General features: G+C 41.1%; 2 protein-coding genes across 3 annotated transcripts; one reads left to right on the plus strand and one right to left on the minus strand.

The window, feature by feature from the left end:
- Nucleotides 1-499: 499 nt before the first annotated feature.
- LOC142554000 (histone-binding protein MSI1) lies at nucleotides 500-3,968 on the minus strand. 2 transcript variants are annotated; one of them, XM_075664599.1, is made up of 6 exons: nucleotides 3,470-3,968; nucleotides 2,482-2,808; nucleotides 2,205-2,357; nucleotides 1,316-1,440; nucleotides 1,080-1,175; nucleotides 500-944 (listed from the first exon to the last, which is right to left on the minus strand). In XM_075664599.1, the coding sequence occupies exons 1-6, from the start codon at nucleotides 3,812-3,814 to the stop codon at nucleotides 713-715; spliced, it is 1,278 nt and encodes a 425-aa protein (XP_075520714.1). In that variant the 5' UTR covers nucleotides 3,815-3,968; the 3' UTR covers nucleotides 500-712. The 2 variants fall into 2 exon arrangements, with proteins under 2 accessions (XP_075520714.1, XP_075520713.1); XM_075664598.1 differs by having other exon boundaries at nucleotides 1,080-1,178.
- A 14,939-nt stretch (nucleotides 3,969-18,907) lies between these two features.
- Nucleotides 18,908-19,225, plus strand: LOC142554726 (uncharacterized). Its single transcript, XM_075665397.1, has one exon. The coding sequence runs from the start codon at nucleotides 18,908-18,910 to the stop codon at nucleotides 19,223-19,225; it is 318 nt and encodes a 105-aa protein (XP_075521512.1).
- The last annotated feature ends 5,269 nt before the right edge of the window (nucleotides 19,226-24,494 follow it).

The following is a 24,494-nucleotide window of genomic DNA, read 5'->3' on the forward strand; positions in this document are numbered from 1 at the left end:
AAGGAATTAATGTACCACAAGGGGCTCCATTTCTTACCTGGTAGCAAGGTTACCTGTTGCCACAGTGATCTGTGGGAAATAACAGACAGAGATATCGACAGATTTGGGAAGACAATACCCAATGCTTGGCTGAGAGAAAGACCAGTCGAATGTACCAAACGTTATGTACCTGCACAGACTTGTAAGCCATCGACATGTAATCATGGGCGAAGGATTGGAACATTTATGGCACTAGCTAGAGAAGCCTGCACTCTTGGTTATCTCATTGGAGCTTCACCAGTTTGTAATGGTGTTCCCGCAGGTATAATTAAAAGAAAAGATGTATAAAATACTGATTTGAATGGAGATCCTGAAAATTGTAATTTAATAGTTGTGTTTAGAAGTGCTTATAATCGACAGATTTAATAATGACAAAGGGAGTGGAAAGATGTTTAATAATCCTCCTCGTATCTCATAATCCTCTCTACTTTTGATTGATTTATACCTTAAAGAGTTAAAGTATTCAATCTCAGATCCAGTTTGTCTTTAATCGGGCCGCACTTGAATCGGGATAAATGTACAATCATAGTTCAAACGAGACCACCACAGTAAAGCAGATCAATCATTAGCAGTTAACAAACCTGAAGAACTTAACATTACAAAAGGAAAATAGAACATCAGAAGTTAAAGCACGAAATGCCTAGTTGTTCTATAATTCATAATCCTAGAGGAGCTAGGAGACTTTGTTGGTGGAGTCATCTCCAGGTAAATCATCGTCATCATGGTAAATGTTCTCCGCCATCTGCCAAATTTGTAGTATGTTATCCTCAGCAACGCTTGCCATCACCCAATCTTCACACGGGTTCCACGAAAAGTCCGAAATTTTACTTGTATGACCACCGTGTATGAATAACAGCTCTGGTGGTCCGTCCTCAGCGTCCTCTGGAGTCTGTTCTTCGTCAATCCTGCCAAGAAAAAAGAAATGAATCAAGAGTGGCATTATCAGCATCTTTTAAGTTAGGAGACCGAACGACTGCTGTTAATAAGAATACAAAATATTATGTGATAAACCAACACTCCTAGCTGATTAAGTAAATCACCTGCTAAGATCCCAGATCATAAGTCTCCTGCCAAGACAACAGGAAGCTAAGATGGTCTCATTCTTTGGATTCCATCCAACTTGGAAAACTTCCTCCCTGCTGAGCAGTTAAAAGCAGACTAGAGGTGAAAACAAATGGCGGCCTATCGATTATGGTGAGGCTATATAGCAAGTCTGATAAGACAAATGGAAATATAGAATGTAAGACTTTAAACAATTATAAGAAAGATTCCTTACTTGTGACAATCAAATATGTGAAGGGCTGTTGAAATCTTTCGCAAATCAAATAATTTAACAGTCTTGTCAGTGGACCCCGTTGCAACAACCCATTCATTGAATGGATTGAAAGCTAGACAGTTGACCTACCAAAAATGCAAATAAAAGAACTTGATTGGGAGTTCATTGAAATCTAAAAGGCAGTGACAATCTGATTATATGGATAGTCATTGGATCAAGCAAACCAAGCAATTGACAAAGTATCAGTTAGTTAAGAGTACCAGTACACATGTGGAAAGTGTCCTAAACACCACCTCAAGCGGAAAAATTATCGTTGTACAATAATTTAATAAACAGTAGTCATCCAAGCCAGTGCGGATTCACTTTGAGCAAAAAGGTGATGTATTTCTGTGGATTTATATTATTTTCTTTTGCAGAAGTGGAAGAAAGGAAAATTAACATGTCCTCAAGATCATGAAACATATATTCTATAAAGAAGGTAACTAGTTAGAAAATAGCTTGTTCAAATTAGCAATGAAGGGAACCGAAATCAAATGCCCTTCTTCCCTTCTTCAACCCTTGATATGAAGTTAAATTATCAATCAAAAGTCACAAACTTGAAACAGAAAACCCATCTCACCTCAAATCAACACCTCAACTAGAAAATAAAGGGCGCGTTCTTTTCAAAATAGAAAGGGCTTCCAATTTATTTCTTAATAGATTAGCCTTCTATAGTTCGTGAACTTGCATGAGCGAAAAATCAATGTCAATAAATGAATGAATTCAATCAGACAGAACTGTAAAGGTTTCATCTACTTTATATTTTCGATTTATATGAGCGAATCATAAGAATAAATGTACTTATTCCCTTCTAGTTTAAAACAATCAAAATAGAAAATTAGAAACTGACCTCACTTTGATGAGCAACAACAGATTGTATAGGCTTGGTCACTGATGGAGTCCGGAGATCCCATATATGCAGATATTGATCATCTCCCACTGAACCAAACAAGTATTCATGCCTCAGATGCCAGGCTACATCTTCGACGACACCTTCATGAATCTACACCCGGGACATGTGAGTTTATTTTCAAAGAAATCATGCATCTCAAGGTAAAAACACAAAAACCTGGTACAAATTTTGACCATGAACAGGAACTTCTAGCCAAAATTTCCATCTAACATACCTTAAATATTTGCAATGCATCGAGAACCTTATTTTTTGGAGCTGCATTTATGTCCCACAAGCATATTTGGGCATCATCAGAACCACTCAGTAAATGACCATGTTTGAACTGGCTCCATGATAAACCATACCCTTCGGTACTGTGGCCCCTCAGCCTCAAATCAGGGTTGCATGTACCATCCAAAGGAGGCTTGGATGGATGTTTGCTGTAGTCAAAAACATATACTTCCGCACTAACTGTCTTGGTAGCAATAATAAATGAGTTCTGAGGCATATAACGAGCTCGGTTGACCTCCCCATCATGATTTATTTGCTGAATAATTTGCACCTGAAATAAACAAATAGTCACATTGTCAAAAGACAATGGAATCTATGTTAATGAAAGTAATGGTTCTGTCAAAAAAAGAAGAATAATGGATAAAGAATAATGCAATTTGCAGCTTGTGTTGTGTTCTTTTCTCGTTCTAGAAGAGTGATCATATTCAGGTACAATTACTGTTCGCCCGTAGTAATTTGGGCTTAATTAATATTGAATTGTAACCATTATACCATTAACTCTCAAATCAACTGCTTGTGAGCGAGAATCTGTTATTAAAAAATCACGAATTTCATAGGACTAGGTGATATTAACTTGTTTTACAGGCGAACTGGCTTCATCTCTGTTAAACCATGTTTCGATTGAAGTTTCACAGTCTTTGCTTAATCTGAGTTGAGTCTCCTACCACTCAAATCTATCGGTCTTGACCGAGTTCCACCTATGCTCTTTCAGTGCTGAAATGCCGGACACCAGAGTTGTCTATCTCAGTTGATAGGTTACTTCCAGCTGTTTGGCTCTACCGTGGATTTTCTCACAATAAATAACTTTAATTTATTTAAATACTCAAATTTAATTGTTACTGGGATTATTTACAAGTATTTCCAACAAAATCTATAGGGCAAGAAGTAGAGCCTAGCATGAGTAAATTGGACGAAAAGAGAAAGAAGAACACCTTTCCGTTGGCGCATCCAAATCCACCATATTCAGAGCGGTCATCGTCGTAAAGTCGAGCATCATTCTCCGCATCCTCGAGGGGAAGCTGAACCTGCGCAAGCATCAGATAATTGGGCTCGTTTTCGGACGTATGGGTTCCCAAAATCATTTTTTGCACGGAATAATCCTTGCCCGGTGGCTCCTCCCTGTCGGGCAACCACTCGACGGTGAGCGAGGGCCATTCCAGCGCATGGGTGATGACCAAATCGTACAAAAATGGAGTGTTCTTCTTCCAAATCTTGTACTCCTCGTTTATCAAACGCTCCTCCACTTCTCCCCGCATCTCATCCTCATCCTTACCCATTATTCACTCAATTCTTCAGCAAGATTCGAAAGGCGGGTGAAATTGTGCAGGATTCGGGAAATGTACTAGGGTTTTTGGTGGGAAGGAATGGGGATTGCGGGAGGTGTAGCGGGAGAATCAGTGGAGTTCTTCCAAAGCTTTCTCAACCCTTATGTACATTTTCTTTATAAAAAAAATAATTAATCAAGGTGAAATAAGGTAGTGTGTCAATCGGGTCGTGTGGGTCGGGTTTCGGGTCAACTCGCCAAATTTTTTTAATTTTTTTTCAATCTGAACCCAACCCGAATCCGAAGCAACCCGAAAACCCCCAACCCGAACACGAACCTGTCTAACCCGATTCAACCCGTCTTACCCGCCTAACTCGAATTTTATTTATTTTTTAAAAAAAAATTAGTGAAAAAAATTCAAAAAATTAAAAAAAAATATTTTAATTTAAATACATATTTCCGATTTATATTTGTAAGTTTAATCGTAGAAAATTAAAGTATATTTTACTAAATCAAATAAACAATTGTTAAAAAAAATAAATATTAAATGATGAAAATTTATAATATAAATATACAATAAATTTTGTTCAAACATACAATATATAAAAATATAGGTAATATTTTCAAAAAAAAAAAGTTTTCGGGTCAACCCGCGTCCCAACCCGACCCAATCCGAAACCCGTCTAACATGGCACTAACCCAAACCCACTCGACCCGAACCCGAAAAACACCAACCTGAACCTGATTTTTTTCGTGTTGGGTCATGTCGGGTTGACGGGTCGTGATGTATTTTGACACCCCTAAAATAAGGAGATATTTAAAAAAAAAAAACAGTTCATCAAAATTATTTTACAAATTTTTCTATTTTAATATTAATATTAATATTAATATTAATATTAACAAATATAATTTAATTATGATAAATTTTTATATTAAATATAATCACCAGAAAATAAAGCAGTACGGTTCTAATTCCAACTTTTATTCAAATCGGAACCATCACTTCTAGAAATTTAATCGATAACACAAAATTCTCCTTTTCCAATTTTGTGGAAAACATGAGTATCAATAATTATAATTTTATTTATATAATTTCTCAATATTTTGTTGATTCATTAAAAAAATTTATTTGTCTGCTCCGTAAAAAAGAAAACGTGGTCATACTTGGTGATACCTCCACAGGAGCCTGGGTCATGGATAACCCGAGAAACTAAATGGATAGCCCAAAGCAGAATCAATATGCATATCACTTTCTTCAGCAACCGAGCATGGGATTACCCGGGATATTTTCTCCCCGAGCAATCAAGAGCCCGGGAAACTTCTACCCGGGCTACATCGAGAAGCGCACCACACTCGAGTGTATCAGTATGAGCTACCTTATGCTTGACAATCATTACTGTCAGAACTACATAGGTTTGGCGTGTCTGAGAAGTCATCAGAAGTAAGGTATGGGCAGTCGCTTTACAATAATTAGCAGGTGGGCACTGAAAACTAGGTAATCATGAGATTTCCTCCTATAAATAGCATGTACACTTTTCATTTACAGATTCTGAAATTCTGAACTCTCAGGCACTCGTATATATCCCTACATATATTGTCATTTTCCTTCTTCTTCGCCTGTTGACTTAAGCATCAGAGTGGCTACGTCGGACACTCCTTCGGTGCCCATTCACGAGTTCATTTCATTGTCTGCAGGTCACGGTGGAAGCCACATATTACAGAGATATCTTCTTCCCTTCCTCTTTTTGATAAACATCAAATTTTTATCATATCCGGTGGATTGCCCCGATTCCATCTACCCGATTCACCCGGATCACATCATTGGCGTCGTCTGTGGGATATTTAAAGCCCCCGATGATTTTAGAATCTGGAATTGGTAATCTTTCTATTGAAGCCCAAGCGTGACTGATTGGGACAGCGAGTAAGACTCTAGCCCGACTATTTAAGGGATCGGTGGTGATACCCCAAAGGAGCCCGGTTTATGGATTACCCGGGAAATGACCCGGGAAACTAAATGGATAGCCGAAAGCAGAATCAATATGCAGATCACTTTCTTCAGCAACCGAGCATGGGATTACCCGAGATATTTTCTCCCCGGGCAATCAAGAGCTCGGGTTCTCATGAAAGTTCTCGGGAAACTTCTACCCGGGCTACCTCGAGAAACGCACCACACTCGAATGTATCAGTATGTGCTACCTTATGCTTGGCAATCATTACTTTCAGAACTACATGGGTTTGGCGTGTCAGAGAAGTCATCAGAAGTAGGGTATGGGCAGCCGCCTTACCATACTTAGCAGGTGGGCACTGAAAACTAGGTAATCATGGGATTTTCTCCTATAAATAGCAGGTACACTTCTCATATACAGATTCTGAAATTTTGAACTCTCAGGCACTCGTATATATCCTCATATATATTGTCATTTTCCTTCTTCTTCACCTGTTGACTTAAGCATCGGAGTGGCTACGCCAGACACTCCTCCGGCGCCCATTCACGAGTTCATTTCATTGTCTGCAGGTCACGGTGGAAGCCACAGATTACATAGATATATCTTCATCAGAGATATCTTCTTCCCTTCCTCACTTTCCTAAACATCAAAATTTTATCATATCCGGTGGATTGTCCAGATTCCATCTACCCGATTCACTCGGATCACATCATTGGCACCGTCTGTGGAAAATTGAGCTCAAGACGTTGATATGGCTCTTATCAGAAGAACCAATCAAGATACTTCTCAGGCTCCTGGAGATGATGCATTTGTCTCAGGACAAGGTGGTCTTCCGCCCTCAAGACCTCCACCTGTTATTACCTTGTCCTCGGAGGAGTCGACTCAGATTATATCCGATGTGGTGGAAAAAGCCGTAGCCCGAAGATATGCTTCTCATCATGCTACACAGCCGGGAGGAGAACAGGAGAGACATGAGGAGGTAGGGGAGGAGGAAGCAAGGATGGAGGAGATAGAGTCTAGTGTTGAGTCCAAGTCCCCGACTGTGGTAGAGGAGTTGCAAGAGTTGAGACAGAAGATGAGGGTGTTGGAGGAATAGATGGAGGGTAGAAGTCATGCCCGGGTATTCATTAAGGGTTGCCTGTTTTCTGAAGCTATTGTCCGGGAACCTCTTCCCAGGAACTTTAAGTCTGCCAAAGTTAAGGATTATGACGACAATGCCGACCCCGAGGAACATCTGGCCAGGTTCGAGAATATGGCCATGTTGCACTGTTATACTGACAGAATCAAGTGCAAAGTGTTTTTGACCACTCTGGTTGACTCGGTGCAGAGGTGGTTTGAGGGATTGACCCCTCAGAGTATCCATTCTTTTGAGGACTTTCAGAAGGTGTTTTGCACCATTTTAGTAGCAGTAAGAAATACAAAAAGATTGCATTTGGTCTTTTTGAAGTGAAACAAAGTCCATAATAGAGTCTGAGGGATTATATACAGAGATTTAATAGACTGGCTTTGGATGTTCCCTCTTGCGCCCCTGAGACCAAGACAACTGCATTCACCATGGGGTTGAGGGAGGGTGAATTTTTTCGATCACTAACAAAGAAGATGCCCGGGGATTTTGAAGATTTGCTGGTCCAGGCAGAAAAGTATATTAATCTGGAAGAGGCCCACAAGCAGAAGAGGGAGTCGGTAAAGAGAGAGAGAGAGGAGACCGGGTATCTAAGCTCGAGGAGAGGGGGCCGAGGAGGAGTAACCCGGGACATTTTTCCCAGCATGTGCCCTTGAAAATTATTCGGGACTGGGAAGTCAAAAAGTATAGCAGGGACTTGCCTCCATCTCAAAAGTATACCAGGCCTGAAAAGTAGGGGTTTTGCACCCTTCATAAAGTGTGTTATCCCAACACGGAGGACTGCAAAATGCTCAAAAGGGATTATGTCCCGCTCTCTGTCCAGGGGCATAATCAAACCAGCAAGGGGCCGAGGTCGCCACCTTGGGCAGCTCGGCAGCCCGGTCCCAGTGCCTGGAAGATTCAAGAAATGCCCCGAGGGAGAGGAGAGATTCAGATCCTGAGACGAAGAAGTCTTTGCCTCCTGTCTTGGAGGTAATTAAAATGATATCTGGAGGATCTACTGACAGTGATTCTAATCGAGCTCGTAAGTTGAGAAGCAGAAGAGATTGTATGGAGGTGGAAGAGTTGAGGAGGAATGATGCAGTGATTGGTTTTGGCCCGGAAGATTTGAAGATTGTCAATCTTCCCCACAACAATGCTCTGTTAATTCAAGCCAGGGTAGCAAATTATGATATCATGAGGGTCTTCGTGGACTCGGAAGTTCTGTGATTTTCAAGGAGGTCCTTGTACAAATTGATTTACATGGATATCATTTGGAAGCAGTAGACACAACACTTTTTGGCTTTGATGGCCATGAGGTCTATCCAGAAGGGGAGATTGTTCTGCCCTTATCTTTGGGCACCGGGGAGCTTAAGAAGATGGTGATGACCACTTTCACTGTGGTGGATGCCATGTCATCATATAATATTATTTTGGGGTGGCCGGCCATGAATGAGATAAGATCCGTAGCATCGATTTATCATCAAAAGATTAAATTCCCAGTAGGAAGTCAAGTGGGTGAAGTCCGAGGGGATCAACCTTCTTCGCGGAAGTGTTATGTAGAAGCGGTCAGGGTGGACCAGAAGAGAGCAAGGAAGGAGGGGAATAAAGTTAAGGGTTGTGAGAAGGTGGATAGAGTGGTAGAGAAGGGAGAAGTGCATTTCGTGGCAGAAGAAGAGCAGGAGGTAGTAGAGATCGGGCCGGGCAAGAAAATCCGGGTGGCTCGAGACCTTGATTTATCCACCCGGGTCAGTTTGATAAATTGTTTAAAAACTAATCTTAATATTTTTACCTGGTCCCAGCAGGAGTTTATAGGGATCTCACCCCTGATAGCGGAGCATCAATTGAACGTCCTCTCGGGATCTCAACCTGTGAAGCAAAAGAAGAGACACTTTGATCCTGAAAAGGACAAAGTGATTGATGTACATGTTAAAGATTTGCTAAAAGTCAGCGACATTTGGGAAATACAATTTTCTACCCGGCTCTCGAATGTGGTACTGGTGCCAAAATCTACTGGGAAGTGGAGGATGTGTATGGACTTCAGGGATCTCAATAAAGCTTGCCCCAAAGACCATTATCCGCTGCCCAGAATTGACCAGCTGGTGGATTCCACCTCTAGATATGAGCTGCTAAGTTTCATGGATGCTTACCAGGGGAATCATCAAATTCCCCTGGCCAAGAATGATCAAGACAAAGCCAGCTTCATCACCTCGGGATGCACATTCTGCTATGTTGTCATGCCTTTCGGGTTAAAGAACGCAGGGGCCATCTATCAACGTCTCATGAACAAAGTCTTTGAGAAGCAGTAGGGCATGAATGTAGAGGTATATGTAGATGTTATCTTGGGCAAGTCCAAGGAAGTTGCTGGTTTCATCTCTGACTTAGAAGAGACTTTTGTCACTCTAATGCAGTATGGAATTAAGCTCAACCGGCCAAGTGCATCTTTGGTGTAAAAAGTGATAAATTTTTGAGTTTTGTGGTCACTGACCGGAGGATCGAGGTAAATCAAAAGAAGGTCAAGTCAGTGCTAAACATGTCGTCTCGTCGATCTGTTCGAGAAGTGTAGAAGCTGACCGAGAGAATTGCTTCTCTTTCCCCTTTCATATCCCGGTCAGCGCATCGAAGTTATCCATTTTTTCAGGTTCTTAAGAAGGCACAGAAGTTTGGGAGGAGGTTTCTAGGGGGAAAAAAATCCCTAATTATAGTGGCCTAATAAACAAAACACTAATAATAAGTAATTCTCATTTAATTTAGCTTTTGGATACCATTTGGGCATTTCAATTCATAACTTTGAATTGCGGATATAAGATGGGTTGGATCGGAATATTTTTAGTCAGAAATATTAATGTACTTTGATTTGATTATCTCGTTTTATTTTTCAGCAAATACTGTTTTTATGTCTTTTTTCTAATAATTTTGAAAGGTGGTAAACATAATTACCCCCACATTTCCTTGATATTCAGAGCTTATATTCCCTTAGGCCGTGGCAAAAAATAAAGCCAGTGTAGGTCTACGTGGGAAATACTAGAAACACGACATAGAAGAAGTAGATGACAACAATATAGCAATTTCAAGACATTTCAAATTTCAAATGGTTCTAGGGGGAAAAAAGCCCTAATTATAGTGGCTTAATAAACGGAACGCTAATAGTAAGTAATTCTCATTTAATTTAGCTATTGGATACAATTTGAGCATTTCAATTCGGAACTTTGAATTGCGGATATAAGATGGGTTGGATCGGAAGATTACTAGTCATAAATATTAATGTACTTTGATTTGATTATCTCATTTTATTTTTCGGCAAAGACTGTTTTTATGTCTTTTTCTAATAATTTTGAAAGGTGGTAAACATAATTACCCCCACATTTCCTTGATATTCAGAGCTTATCTTCCTTTATGCCACGCCCAAAAATAAAGCCAGTGTAGGTCTACGTGGGAAATACTAGAAACACGACATAGAAGAAGGTGATGACAACATTATAGAAATTTCAAGACATTTCAAATTTAAAATGGTTCTAGGGGGAAAAGCCTAATTATAGTGGCTCAATAAACGGAATGCTAATAGTAAGTAATTCTCATTTAATTTAGCTATTGGATACAATTTGAGCATTTCAATTCGGAACTTTGAATTGCGGACATAAGATAGGTTGGATTGGAAGATTTTTAGTCATAAATATTAATGTACTTTGATTTGATTATTTTGTTTTATTTTTGAGCAAAGACTGTTTTTATGTCTTTTTCTAATAATTTTGAAAGGTGATAAACATAATTACCCCCACATTTCCTTGATATTCAGAGCTTATCTTCCCTTAGGCAACGCCAAAAAATAAAAGTCAGTGTAGGCCTACGTGGGAAACACTAGAAACACGACATAGAAGAAGGAGATGACAACAATATAGCAATTTCAAAACATTTCAAATTTCAAATGGTTCTAGGGAAAAAAAGCGCTAATTATAGTGGCCTAATAAACGGAACGCTAATAATAAGTCATTCCCATTTAATTTAGCTTTTGGATACAATTTGGGCATTTCAATTCGAAACTTTGAATTGCAGATAGAAGATGGGTTGGATCGGAAGATTTTTAGTCATAAATATTAATGCACTTTGATTTGATTATCTCGTTTTATTTTTCAGTAAATACTATTTTTATGTCTTTTTCTAATAATTTTGAAAGGTGGTAAACACAATTACCCCCACATTTCCTTGATATTCAGAGCTTATCTTACCTTAGGCCACACCAAAAAATAATGCCAGTGTAGGTCTACGTGGGAAACACTAGAAACACGACATAGAAGAAGGAGATGAGAACAATATAACAATTTCAAGACATTTCAAATTTAAAATGATTTTAGAGGAAAAAAGCCCTAATTATAGTGGCTTAATAAACGGAACGCTAATAGTAAGTAATTCCCATTTAATTTAGCTATTGTATAAAATTTGAGCATTTCAATTCGGAACTTTGAATTGCGGATAGAATATGGGTTGGATCGGAAGATTTTTAATCATAAATATTAATGTACTTTGATTTGATTATCTCGTTTTATTTTTCAGCAAAGACTATTTTTATTTTTTTTTCAAATAATAATTTTGAAAGGTGGTAAACATAATAATTACCACCACATTTCCTTTATATTCAGAGCTTATCTTCCCTTAGGCCACGCAAAAAAATAAAGCCAGTGTAGGTCTACGTGGTAAACACTAGAAACACAACATAGAAGAAGGAGATGACAACAATATAGAAATTTCGAAACATTTCAAATTTCAAATGGTTCTTGGCTTGATGTATTTTGGTTGTTTCTTCTTGTCCTTTCACTTTTTTGACAAAGAAAATGATCGGGAATCAAATCCTAAAAAATTGGATTTGATGCTGATATATTGAGCATATAAAAAATTATGCCGCCACTTGTCTTTACAATGAGTTGTTTTAGATGTTGCCTCTCTATGAATCACCCAATATGGGGGTCATTTTTAGTCGAGATGTTTAGGCAAGCTCATCATCTCTGACGATGACATGATCAATCCAAATCTCGATCATGAAAGACGAGGAAGAAATTTTTTTTGTTGACTTGGTTTTTTCTTAGTTTCACTCATATTGCTTGAAATAACAATAGATGATTACGAAGATTGTGGTGTATATGACATGTTACTTGCACTATTTTTGACAAAATTGAAGACCAAACATAGCAAATATGTGCCCACTGTTTGTGTAACTTCTTACTTTTCCAGGAAAGTCGGGTTCTCACAACTTTAAAACACGTCACAAAGGGTTGCTACACATCCATTTAAATGCCCAGCATATCTCCCGTCGTTTATCGATGTGAGATTTTGCCTAAAGATCTTCCCCCTCCTTTCGTGACTCAAGGTCCTCGCTGAGATTTTCCCCACAATCACAAGTGGGGTGGGCCGTTACATTTGGTATCATAGCCGTTGTGTGCAGATGTCGCACATTGTGACACATTTTAAAGCCCCAACTGGACTATTTCACATGTGGGTTGGGCCGTTACATTTCGTATCAGAGCGACTCTGCGTAAGTTTGGGATGGTAGGCCTACGTGAGAAACACTAGAAACACGACATAGAAGAAGGAAATGACAACAATATAGCAGTTTCAAGACATTTCAAATTTCAAATGGTTCTTGGCTTGATGTCCTTTGGTTGTTTCTTCTCGTCCTTTTACTTTTTGACAAAGGAAATGATCGGGAGTCAGATACTAAAAAATTGGATATGATGTTGATATATTCAGCATATAAAAAATCGTGCCGCCACTTGTCTTTACAATGAGTTGTTTTAGAATTTGTCTCTCTACGAATCACCCAATATGGGGGTCCATCTTAGTCTAGATGTTTCAGGCAAGCTCATCATCTCTGACGATGAGAGGATCAATCCAAATCTTGATCATGAAGAGGAGGAAGAAAATTTTTTTTGATGCGTTGGTTTTTTGTTAGTTTCACTCATATTGCTAGAAATAACAATAGATGATTACGAAGATTGTGGTTTATGTGATATGTTACTAGCACTATTTTTGACAAAATTGAAGACCAAACATCGCAAATATGTGCCTGCTGTTTGTATAACTTCTTACTTTTCAAGGAAATTCGGGTTCTCACGACTTTAAAACGCGTCACATGGGGTTGCTACACGTCCATTTAAATGCCCAACATCTCTTCTATCGTTTATCGATGTGAGATTTTGCCCAACGATCTTGCCCTCTCCTTTCGGGACTCAGGGTCCTCGCCGAGATTAGCCCCACAATCATAAGTGGTTTGGGCCGTTACATTTGGTATCAGAGCCAGTGTGTGTAGACGTTGCACGTTGCGTCACATTTTAAAGCCTAAACTGGACTATTTTACATGTGGGTTGGGCCGTTACATTTGGTTTCAGAACGAATCCGTGTAAGTTTGGGATGGTAGGCCTACGTGGTAAATACTAGAAACACGACATAGAAGAAGGATATGACAACAATATAGCAGTTTCAAGACATTTCAATTTTTCAAATGGTTCTTGGCTTGATGTCTTTTGGTTGTTTCTTTTTGTCCTTTCACTTTTTGAACAAAGGAAATGATCGGGAGTCAGATACTAAAAAATTGGATATGATGTTGATATATTCAGCATATAAAAAATCGTGCCGCCACTTGTCTTTACAAAGAGTTGTTTTAGACGTTGTCTCTCTACGAATCACCCAATATGGGTGTCGTTCTTAGTCTAGATGTTTTAGGCAAGCTCATCATCTCTGACGATGACAGGATCAATCCAAATCTCGATCATGAAAGACGAGGAAGAAAACTTTTTTTGCTGCCTTGGTTTTTGTTAGTTTCACTCATATTGCTTGAAATAACAATATATGATTACGAAGATTGTGGTGCATTGGCATGTTACTTGCACTATTTTTGACAAAAATGAAAATCAAATATCGCAAATATGTGCATGATGTTTGTGTAACTTCATACATTTAAAGGAAAGTCGGGTTCTCACGCCTTTTAAACGCATCACAAAGGGTTGCTAACGTCCATTTAAATGCCAACATCTCTCATGTCATTTAGCGATGTGAGATTTCACCTAAGTATCTTCCCCCCTCCTTTCAGGACTCAGGGTTCTCGGTGAGATTTGCACCACAATCACAAGTGGGCTGGGCAATTGCATTTGGTATCAGAGCCAGTGTGTGTAGGCGTCGCACGTTACGACACATTTTAAAGCCTCAACTGGACTATTTCACATGTGGGTTGGGCCGTTACATTTCGTATCAGAGCGACTCTTCGTAAGTTTGGGATGGTAGGCCTACATGGGAAACACTAGAAACACGACATAGAAGAAGGAGATGACAACAATATAGAAGTTTCAAGACATTTCAAATTTCAAATGGTTCTTGGCTTGATGTCCTTTGGTTGTTTTTTCTCGTCCTTTCACTTTTTTGACAAAGGAAATGATCGGGAGTCGGATACTAAAAAATTTGATATGATGTTGATATATTCAGCATATAAAAAATCGTGCCGCCACTTGTCTTTACAATGAGTTGTTTTAGACGTTGTCTCTCTACGAATCACCCAATATGGGGGTCATTCTTAGTCTAGATGTTTCAGGCAAGCTCATCATCTTTGACGAAGATATGATCAATCCAAATCTCGATCATGAAAGACGAGTAAGAAAACTTTTTTTGCTACCTTGGTTTTTTGTTAGTTTCACTCATATTGCTTGAAATAACAATATATGATTACGCAGATTGCGGTGTATGTGACATGTTACTTGCACTATTTTTGACAAAATTGAAGATCAAACATCACAAATATGTGCATTATGTTTGTGTAACTTATTATATTTCAAGGAAAGTCGGGTTCTCACGCCTTTAAATGTGTCACAATGGGTTGATACACGTCCATTTAAATGCCAACATCTCTCCCATCGTTTAGCGCTGTGAGATTTTGCCTAAGGATCTTCCTCCTCCTTTCAGAACTCAAGGTCCTCGCTGAGATTTGCACCACAATCACAAGTGGGCTGGGCCGTTACATTTGGTATCAGAGCCAGTGTGTGTAGACGTCGCACGTTGCGACACATTTTAAAGCCCCAACTGGACTATTTCACATGTGGGTTAGGCCATTACATTTTGTATCAGAGCGACTCTGCGTAAGTTTGGGATGGTAGGCCTACGTGGGAAAAACTAGAAACACGACATAGAAAAAGGAGATGACAACAATATAGCTGTTTCAAGACATTTCAAATTTCAAATGGTTCTTGGCTTGATGTCCTTTGGTTGTTTTTTCTCGTCCTTTCACTTTTTTGACAAAGGAAATGATCGGGAGTCAGATACTAAAAAATTTGATATGATGTTGATATATTCAGCATATAAAAAATCGTGCCGCCACTTGTCTTTACAATGAGTTGTTTTAGACGTTGTCTCTCTACGAATCACCCAATATGGGGGTCTTCTTATTCTTGATGTATCAGGCAAGCTCATCATCTCTGACGATGAAATGATCAATTCAAATCTCGATCATGAAAGAAGATGAAGAAAATTTTTTTTGTTGCCTTGGTTTTTTGTTAGTTTCACTCATATTGCTTGAAATAACAATATCTGATCACGAATATTGTGGTGTTTGTGACATGTTACTTGCATTATTTTTGACAAAATTAAAGATCAAATATCGCAAATATGTGCATGATATTTGTGTAACTTCTTACTTTTCAAGGAAAGTCGGGTTCTCACGCCTTTTAAACACATCACAAAGGGTTGTTACACCTCCATTTAAATGCCAACATCTCTCCTGTCATTTAGCGATGTTAGATTTCACCTAAGTATCTTCCCCCCTCATTCCGGGGATAATTAAAATGATATCTGGAGTATCTACTGACGGTGATTCTAATCGAGCTCGTAAGTCGAGAAGCAGAAGAGATTGTATGGAGGTGGAAGGGGTGAGGAGGAATGATGCAGTGATTAGTTTTGGCCCAGAAGATTTGAAGGGTGTCAATCTTCCCCACATCGATGCTCTGTTAATTCAAGCCAGGGTAGGAAATTATGATATTATGAGGGTCTTCTTGGACTCGGGAAGTTCTGTAAATGTTATTTTCCAGGGGCCCTTGTAAAAATTGTTTTACAGGGATATCATTTGGAAGAAGTAGACATAACATTTTTTGGCTTTGCTGGCCATGCTGTTTATCCAGAAGGGGAGATTGTCATGCCCTTATCTTTGGGCACCGGAGAGCTGAAGAAGACGGTGATGACCACTTTCACTATGGTGGATGCCCCGTCATCATATAATATTATTTTGGTACGGCCGGCCATGAATGAGTTAAGAGCCGTAGCATCCACATATCACCAAAAGATTAAATTCCCGGTGGGAAGCCAAGTGGGTGAAGTCCGAGAGGATCAACCTTCTTCACAGAAGCTTTATGTAGAATCGGTCAGGGTGGACCAGAAGAGAGCAAGGAAAGAGGGGAAGAAATTTAAGGGTTGTGAGAAGGTGGATAGAGTGGTAGAAAAGGGAGAAGTGCACTTTGTGGCAGAAGAAGAGCAGGAGGTGGTAGAGATCGGGCCGGGCAAGGAGATCCGGGTGGCTCGAGACCTTGATTTATCCACCCGGGTCAGTTTGATAAATTGTTTAAAAACTATTCTTAATATTTTTGCCTGGTCCCAGCAGGAGTTGATAGTGATCTCACCCCTGATAGCAGAGCATCAATTGAACGTCCTCCAGGGATCTCAACTTGTGAAGCAAAACAAGAGACACTTTGGTCCTGAAAAGGACAAAGTGATTGAAGTACAAGTTAAAGATTTGCTAAAAGCCAGCCACATTTGGGAAATACAATTTCCTAGCTGGCTCTCGAATGTGGTACTGGTGCCAAAATCTAATGGGAAGTGGAGAATGTGTGTGGACTTCAGAGATCTCAATAAAGCTTGCCCCAAAGACCATTATTCGCTGCCCAGAATTGACCAGCTTGTGGATTCCACCTCTAGATATGAGCTGCTCAGTTTCATGGATGCTTACCAGGTGTATCATCAAATTCCCCTGGCCAAGAATGATCAAGACAAGGCCAACTTCATCACCTCAGGATGCACATTCTGCTATGTTGTCATGCCTTTCAGGTTAAAGAACGCAGGGGCCACCTATCAGCGTCTCATGAACAAAGTCTTTGAGAAGCAGTTGGGCATGAATGTAGAGGTATATGTGGATGATATATTGGGCAAGTCCAAGGAAGTTGCTGGTTTCATCTCTGACTTAGAAGACACTTTTGCCACTCTAATGCAGTATGAAATTAAGCTCAATCCGGCCAAGTGCATCTTTGGCGTAAAGAGTGGTAAATTTTTGAGTTTTGTGGTCACTGACCAGGGGATCGAGGTAAATCAAGAGAAGGTCAAGTAAGTGCTAAACATGTCGTCCCCTTGATCTGTCCGAGAAGTGTAGAAGCTGACCGGGAGAATTGCTTCTCTTTCCCGGTTCATATCCCGGTCAGCGCATCGGAGTTATCCATTTTTTCAGATTCTTAGGAAGGCAATGAAGTTTGGGTGGGATGAGAAGTGTGAGCAGGCCTTCCAAGACCTTAAAAGAAATCTAGCCGAGTTTTCTATCTTTGTGAAGCCAGAGCCCGGGGAAAAATTATTTGTATATCTCTCCACTACTGAGTATGCTGTCAGTTCAGTACTGATAAAGGAAGAAAGCTCTGATCAAAAGCATGTCTATTATGTCAGCCATGCTCTTAGGGGTCCTGAGCTCCGATACAGTGAAGTGGAGAAGATAGCTCTCGCTCTTGTTATGACTGCCCAAAAACTGCGACTTTATTTTCTGTCACATCAAATTATTGTGCTAACCAATAGTCCTCTCGAGAGGATTATGACTCATTCAGAAGTTTCTGGGAGAATGATTAAATGGACAGTTGAGCTGGGAGAGTATGATATTGAGTATAAGCCCCGGGTTGCAATCAAAGCGCAGGCCTTGTCAGATTTCTTATCAGAGATGGTCCAGCCTGATGAAGAGGAGGTCTGGAGGGTATTTGTGGATGAGGCGTCTAGCATTTCGGGATGTGGTGTAGGAGTTGTGATAATAGCTCCCCTGAGAGAGAAGAATAAACTGGCACTGAGAATTGACTCCCGGGTGACTAACAATGAGGCAGAGTACGAGGCTGTTCTCGCGGGTATCCGAGTTGACCGGGAAGTTGGAGCTTCCCGGATCTTTTTGTATTCTGATTCACAATTAATTACTCAGCAGATAAAGGGCATTTATGAAGCTAAGGATGACAGGATGCTTAAATATCTCAAGCTCATTCAAGCCCAGGAAGAAGTTTTTGTGGATTGGAGTATTGAGTAGATACCCCGGGACGAGAATGGGGAAGCAAATGCTTTAGCAAAGATGATCGCCTCTTTATCAGAAGTTAGTACCCGATAAGTATTGCATGTTTCCCGACTAATCCTCTCCACTGAAGAAGAGACATTGCCAGCACCAGAGGATTCATGGATGACACCCCTGATAAAATTCATTGTAAACAATGAGTTACCTGAAGACAAAGTGCAAGCTCAAAAGATCAAGAGACAAGCTCTCAAGTTTGTTCTCTTAAATAATATCTTGTACAAGATATCATTTCAGGGACCTCTGTTAAAATTCTTATCTGTGGGAGAGGTGGATTATGTCCTCATCCATAAAGGGTGTTGTGGAGAGCATCTCGGAGGAATAACACTAGCCCGAAAAGCAATGCTTGTCGGATTTTTGTGGCCTGCCATTAGCCAAGACTCTGCCCGAGTGGTCCGGGGTTATGAGGGTTGTCAAAATCATTAAAATTTTCAACACAACCCGACCACTCTCATGAAGCCTATCTGGGCATCTTGCCCCTTTGATCAATGTGCCATGAATATTGTTGGTCCTTTTTCCAATAGCCCGGGTTCAGAAGAAATTTTTGCTGGTAGCAGTTGATTATTTTTCTAAATGGGTAGAAGCCAAACCCCTGGCAAAGATTACTGAGCATGAAGTTTTGAAATTTATGTGGAAAAATATTGTATGACGATTTGGAGTTCCAGGAGACTAATCTCAGACAATGGGAGGTAGTTTCAGGGAAAGGAGATCACAGCTTGGTGTCAGGAAATGAAAATCACTCAGTCTTTCACTTCTGTTGCTTATCCTCAAGCCAAATGTCAAACAGAGGTTGTTAACAGAATTATTGTGCAAGCCTTGAAAACCAGGCTACAGGGCAAAGGAAAAGAGTGGGTGGAAGAATTGCCTAGTGTTCTCTGGGCGTATAGAACTACTCCCCGGGCACCTACTCAAGAGACTCCTTTTAATCTAGTGCATGGTTCTGAAGCAGTTCTTCCGATTGAAATCGGACAATCTTCTGTCTGGCTAGAAACTTACCCGGATGATAATGATCAAAGCCGGGCAATGGAATTGGATTTGGTGGAATAAAAGAGAGGGCAAGCTCTGATTCGAATGGAAGCTTACCGAGGCCGGGTTATAAAATCATATAACAAGCGAGTCCGAATCCGAGACTTTCAAATAGGAGATCTGGTCATGAAGAAAGTTAATCCAGCTGGAGATGTTGGAAAATTGGAAGCTTGTTGGGAATGACCTTTTAAAATAACCCAGAAAGTTAGCTCGGGAGCTTAGTATCTAGAATATGCTCAAGAACACTCTCTCAAGTCACCATGGAATATTTCATTTAAAGAATTATTTTACTTAAAAGATGTAAATTATTTGTTTGAAGACCTAATGAAAGTTCTGTTCTTCTCAGAAAGTGTATAAGTGTGAATGTTATATCTAAACCCAGGAGGTACAAAGCCCCGGATAATCCATAAGTCTCGGCCCAAGGCTCTGTACCTTGGTTATTAATAAGCCCAGGGCTCTACACCTTGGCTCGGGGCACCACACCTCGACCATTCCAAAGTCTCGGAACATGATCCCCAGCCCAAGGCTCTGTACCTTGGTTATTAATAAGCCCAGGGCTCTAAACCCTGGCTTGGGCACCACACCTCGACTATTACAAAGTCTCGAGACATGATCTCCAGCCAAGGCTCCGTACCTTGGTTATTAATAAGCCCAGGGCTCTAAACCCTGATTCGGGACACCACACCTCGACCATTCCAAAGTCCTGGGACATGATCCCCGGCCCAAGACTCCGTACCTTGGTTATTAATAAGTCTAGGGCTCTGAACCCTGGCTCGGGGCACCACACCTCAACCATTCCAAAGTCCCGGGACATGATCCCCGGCCCAAGGCTCCATACCTTGGTTATTAATAAGTCCAGGGCACTAAACCCTGGCTCGGGGCACTACACCTTGACCATTCCAAAGTCCCGAGACATGATCCCCGGTCCAAGGCTCCGTACCTTGGTTATTAATAAGCCCATGGCGGCTCTACACCCTGGCTCGAGGCACCACACCTCGACCATTCCAAAGTCCCGGGACATGATCCCCGGCCCAAGGCTCCGTACCTTGGTTATTAATAAGCTCAGGGCACTACACCCTGGCTCGAGGCACCACACCTCAAAATTCCCAAGTCTCGGGACATGATCCACGGCCCAGGGTTCCGCACTCTAGTTACTGAAACAATCCAGGGTTCTGTACCCAGACTTAGAGGGTCTACACCTCAAGCGATTATTAAGTATGAGGATTTTTATTCAAGTTCAAGGTTCAACATACCGATTACTAATTAAGGTGCCCGAATAATCTTCAAAACTTAGGAAAATTTTGTGATTTACAAGTCACGAGCAGTTCATGATTGAATTTTTTAAAAAGACCGGGTTATGGAAGTTATATTGCAAGAGATATTCGGGAAAACGCAAAATATAAAATGAATAACATTTGATTAAGAAAAGGCCCGAAGGCGATGATTACAAAAGGGAAAAATAAAAAAAGAATACAATTCTATTCTAAGTCTATTTGGCTTGACCCCAGCTGCTTTTCCTCTGTTTTATCCTTCTTCTCCTCTTCGCCATCCTTGGGAAGAGATGCTATGGCTCGGCCAAAATCCGGGAAGTTTTTCCTATCCTCAGGGATAAGTCCGGCCTCTTCAAATCGCTCCCGGCATTTGTCAAAACTGGTCTTGAAGAGAGGATAGGCCCGATCCTCGACGGCCGCCTTGAATTCGGGAGACTGGAGGAAGAAAGCTTGCCACTTATCTTTATTATACTCAGCCAGGGCCAAGGCCTTTTTAGTTCTCTCTGCTCGAGATTGATGTACCTCTACCTGCTCGGATAGAGAACGATTTCTCGACTACAAGTCAGATACAGTACCTCGCAAAGTCTCATCCCGGATGAGGCCCTCGTTGATTTCGTCCTGGGTTTTCTCCAATTGTTGATTGGCCTTGTCCAAATCAGAGCCCGGGACAATTCCCCCTATAGTCGCTCCTGTGTGTCATGGAGTTGCGGGCTCGATTGTTAGAAATGGTGGCTGCGGCGGCTACCTCTTCGAAGGCCGAGATCAGTAGTTGGACGCCCTGTTCAGAAGGAGTTAGTAAAAAAACAACAAACAAACAAACATAAAAAGAAGAAAATAAGATCAGGGAGAGAGTGATCAGGAACTTACAGAGAAAATCCGGTTGCAACCTTCAAAAAGCTTTGGGGTAGGCCGAGAACCCCTCATGTGTGCCTCCTCGGTAGGAATGAGCATCTTCTTGAAGAGCTTAAGCCCGGTTGGAGTGGCTTCCTCTAAGAAGAGATTGCCCTGGGTAGCTACTTCAGCCTGAAGGAGTGGTTGCTCAGATTGAAGGGGCTCGTGAAGTGGTTGATTTTGCTGAGGAGGGGTTGATTGGGTGGTCTGAGAGGTGCCCTGGTCTCCCTCTCTTTTGCTCTCTAGCAGGATTAGTTTCGGGCTTGTGATAGCCTTTCGCTTATTTTGCAGGAGAAGAACTTGGTCCTCAGAGTCTTCTTGGGAGTCAGCTCGAGAAGACTCCCTTTCCTGCTGAGTATTGGCTGGGCAGATTCAGTCTGCCGGGCCACCTCCTCCTTAGCCAGTCTCTTATTCTCGACATCTGCTCGACGAGCTGTCATTTTCTTCTCCTTAGCCGCCTTCTCGGCCGCCCATTTCTTGGCAAAGGCCTCCTTCATTTTTCAGTTATCTGCATAGTGGAAAAGAGGGTTAATATTTGTAAAAAAAAAGTGCATTAAATAGTAGATTTACCGGGTTGAGCACCCGAGCCAGCAACCTCCTCAATCACCAGGTCTATTGGGTCTTCAGTCCGGGCACTCAACCCATAGGCAATCAAATTCTCTTCAGAAATGAGAGTTGAGGAGGAAAATTTCTGACCCTCTACCAAGTCTTGGCTTCGGGTATAAGGCTCCTCAAATTTGTAGGATTTGGGGAGGGAAGGTTGTGTAGGAAGAGAAGGAAGAAACCTGGTCAAACAAGGGAGGGGAGCATGGAGTTGTATATAAAAGAATTGTCCTTTCCACCCCTTATGGGAAGAAGGGATATCATCAAGGAACCGGGATTTTAGCCGGGCAGACAGGGAGAATGCATTGTCTCCCAGCCAACAGACAAAAAAATAGTGAAGAATAAGGGGGTGATGAGAAGATTGTGCATACAAAAAAGAACATAGGTCGAGGCCATAATGCGGAAGAAATTAGGGTGGAGTTGGTTAACAGGTACACCAAAAAATTTGGCGACCTCGATGTAGAAGGTGGGGATTGGGAACTGGAGACCATTTCTGACTTGGTCCAAGAAAAAATGGTAAAACCGGGAGGGGGACTATCTGCCCTATCAGAGGGGCCAGGTGTCATAATTGGAAAAGAAGAGGGGGTGGAGCCCAGAACTCGGAGTTCCTCGTCAGCCCCTGAGCGCAGCGTGCTGCTCATTGAGGTGAACCAAGGAACTCCTGGAGTCTCTGATTGTGAGGGGGAAGAAGCTCGGGCTTTGCCCTTACCCTTGCTCTTTTTTAGAGCTCGGGAAGGACATGAAGATGAGGGTTTGGTTTGTTTAGCTTTGGGTTTTTTAGAAGGATGGATAACAAAACCTCGCGGAGGAAGAGAAGGGGTTGAGTCGGAGCGCATCGCGGTGGACTAGTCACTAGGCGAGCCTCACGTATTCGCTCCAGAAGTGGAAGAGGTAGAATTTGACATATTGGGAATATAATAGAGAAGAAAACTAACAAAGGAGTTGGTGGCTGATCGAACAGAGAGGTTGTTGTGGACAGAAGTTCACCTGAGTGGATAAAGCGTCGTGCGTTGGAGAGTTCTGAGAGAATTTCAGAAAGTGACAAATGAAGAGGGTGTGTTTTTATATATAGGTGGAGTGAATTGATCTCAACAGTTGATCTAAAGTTGAATCGGACGGCTAGGATGAACATTGGAAATTGTGCATGTAGGCAAAAGGATGTGTACGGATATCAAAGCGTCAGATTTATCATATTCTCGGACTTCAAAACGTTTCCGACCGTTAGAATTCTAAGGCATGCGTCATCATGACATCATCTTAACTGCCCGAGAATACTAAACGACAAAATATCTAAAGTCCGAGAGACATGAGGCCCCAACATGTTATCTAAAGTCCGGGAGACAAGCATCTTATCTACAACCCGGGAAATTGAAGCTCCCGGCATCTCATCCCATCTTTGGGATATTTGAAGTCCCCGATGATTTTATAATCTGGAATTGGTAATCTTTCTATTGAAGCCCGAGCGTGACTGATCGGGACAGCGAGGAAGACTCTAGCGCGACTATTTAAGGGATGTGTGGTGAAACCCCCATAGGAGCCCGGGACATGGATGACCCAGGAAACTAAATGGATAGCCGAAAGCAGAATCAATATGCAAATCACTTTCTTCAGCAACCGAGCATGGGATTACCCGGGATATTTTCTCCCTGGGCAATCAAGAGCCCGAGTTCTCATGCAAGTTCCCGGGAAACTTCTACACGGGCTACCTCGAGAAGCGCACCACACTCGAGTGTATCAATATGGGCTACCTTATGCTTGACAATCATTACTGTCAGAACTACATGGGTTTGGCGTGTCTGAGAAGTCATCAGAAGTAGGGTATGGGCAGTCGCCTTACCATACTTAGCAGGTGGGCACTGAAAACTATGTAATGATGGGATTTTCTCCTATAAATAGCACGTACACTTCTCATTTACAGATTCTGGAATTTTGAACTCTCAGGCACTCGCATATATCCTCACATATATTGTCATTTTCCTTCTTCTTCACCTGTTCACTTAAGCATCGAAGTGGCTACGTCGGACACTCCTCCGGCGCCCATTCACGAGTTTATTTCATTGTCTGCAGGTCACGATGGAAGCCACAAATTACAGAGATATATCTTCATCAGAGATATCTTATTCCCTTCCTCACTTTCCTAAACATCAAACTTTTATCATATCCGGTGGATTGCCCCGATTCCATCTACCCGATTCACTCGGATCACATCAATACCTTAATATATGATGTCGGAAAAAAACTCAATTTAGTCTCAAATGTTTAAGTGCAGTCTCAATTTTATTTTTATTATCTAAATTTAGTTATAAATCTGTTAAATTATGTCGAATTTGGTCTTTTAAACTGAGAAACTTTCAAAACCACCAAAAATACTATTGGTTTCATTACACTGGGTCGTTTAAATGGTATCAATGCTTAGGATTTTGATTCCAGACATACTAAATTATTATTATTTAGTAACCTTTCTTTCTGAGGTGGAGTTTTTTTTTTATATCAAAATATGGATCCGAACATGTGTTTGATATTTA

The sequence above is a fragment of the Primulina tabacum genome, chromosome 8 (genome assembly GCF_025594145.1).
Source record: "Primulina tabacum isolate GXHZ01 chromosome 8, ASM2559414v2, whole genome shotgun sequence".
NCBI lineage: Eukaryota > Viridiplantae > Streptophyta > Magnoliopsida > Lamiales > Gesneriaceae > Primulina > Primulina tabacum.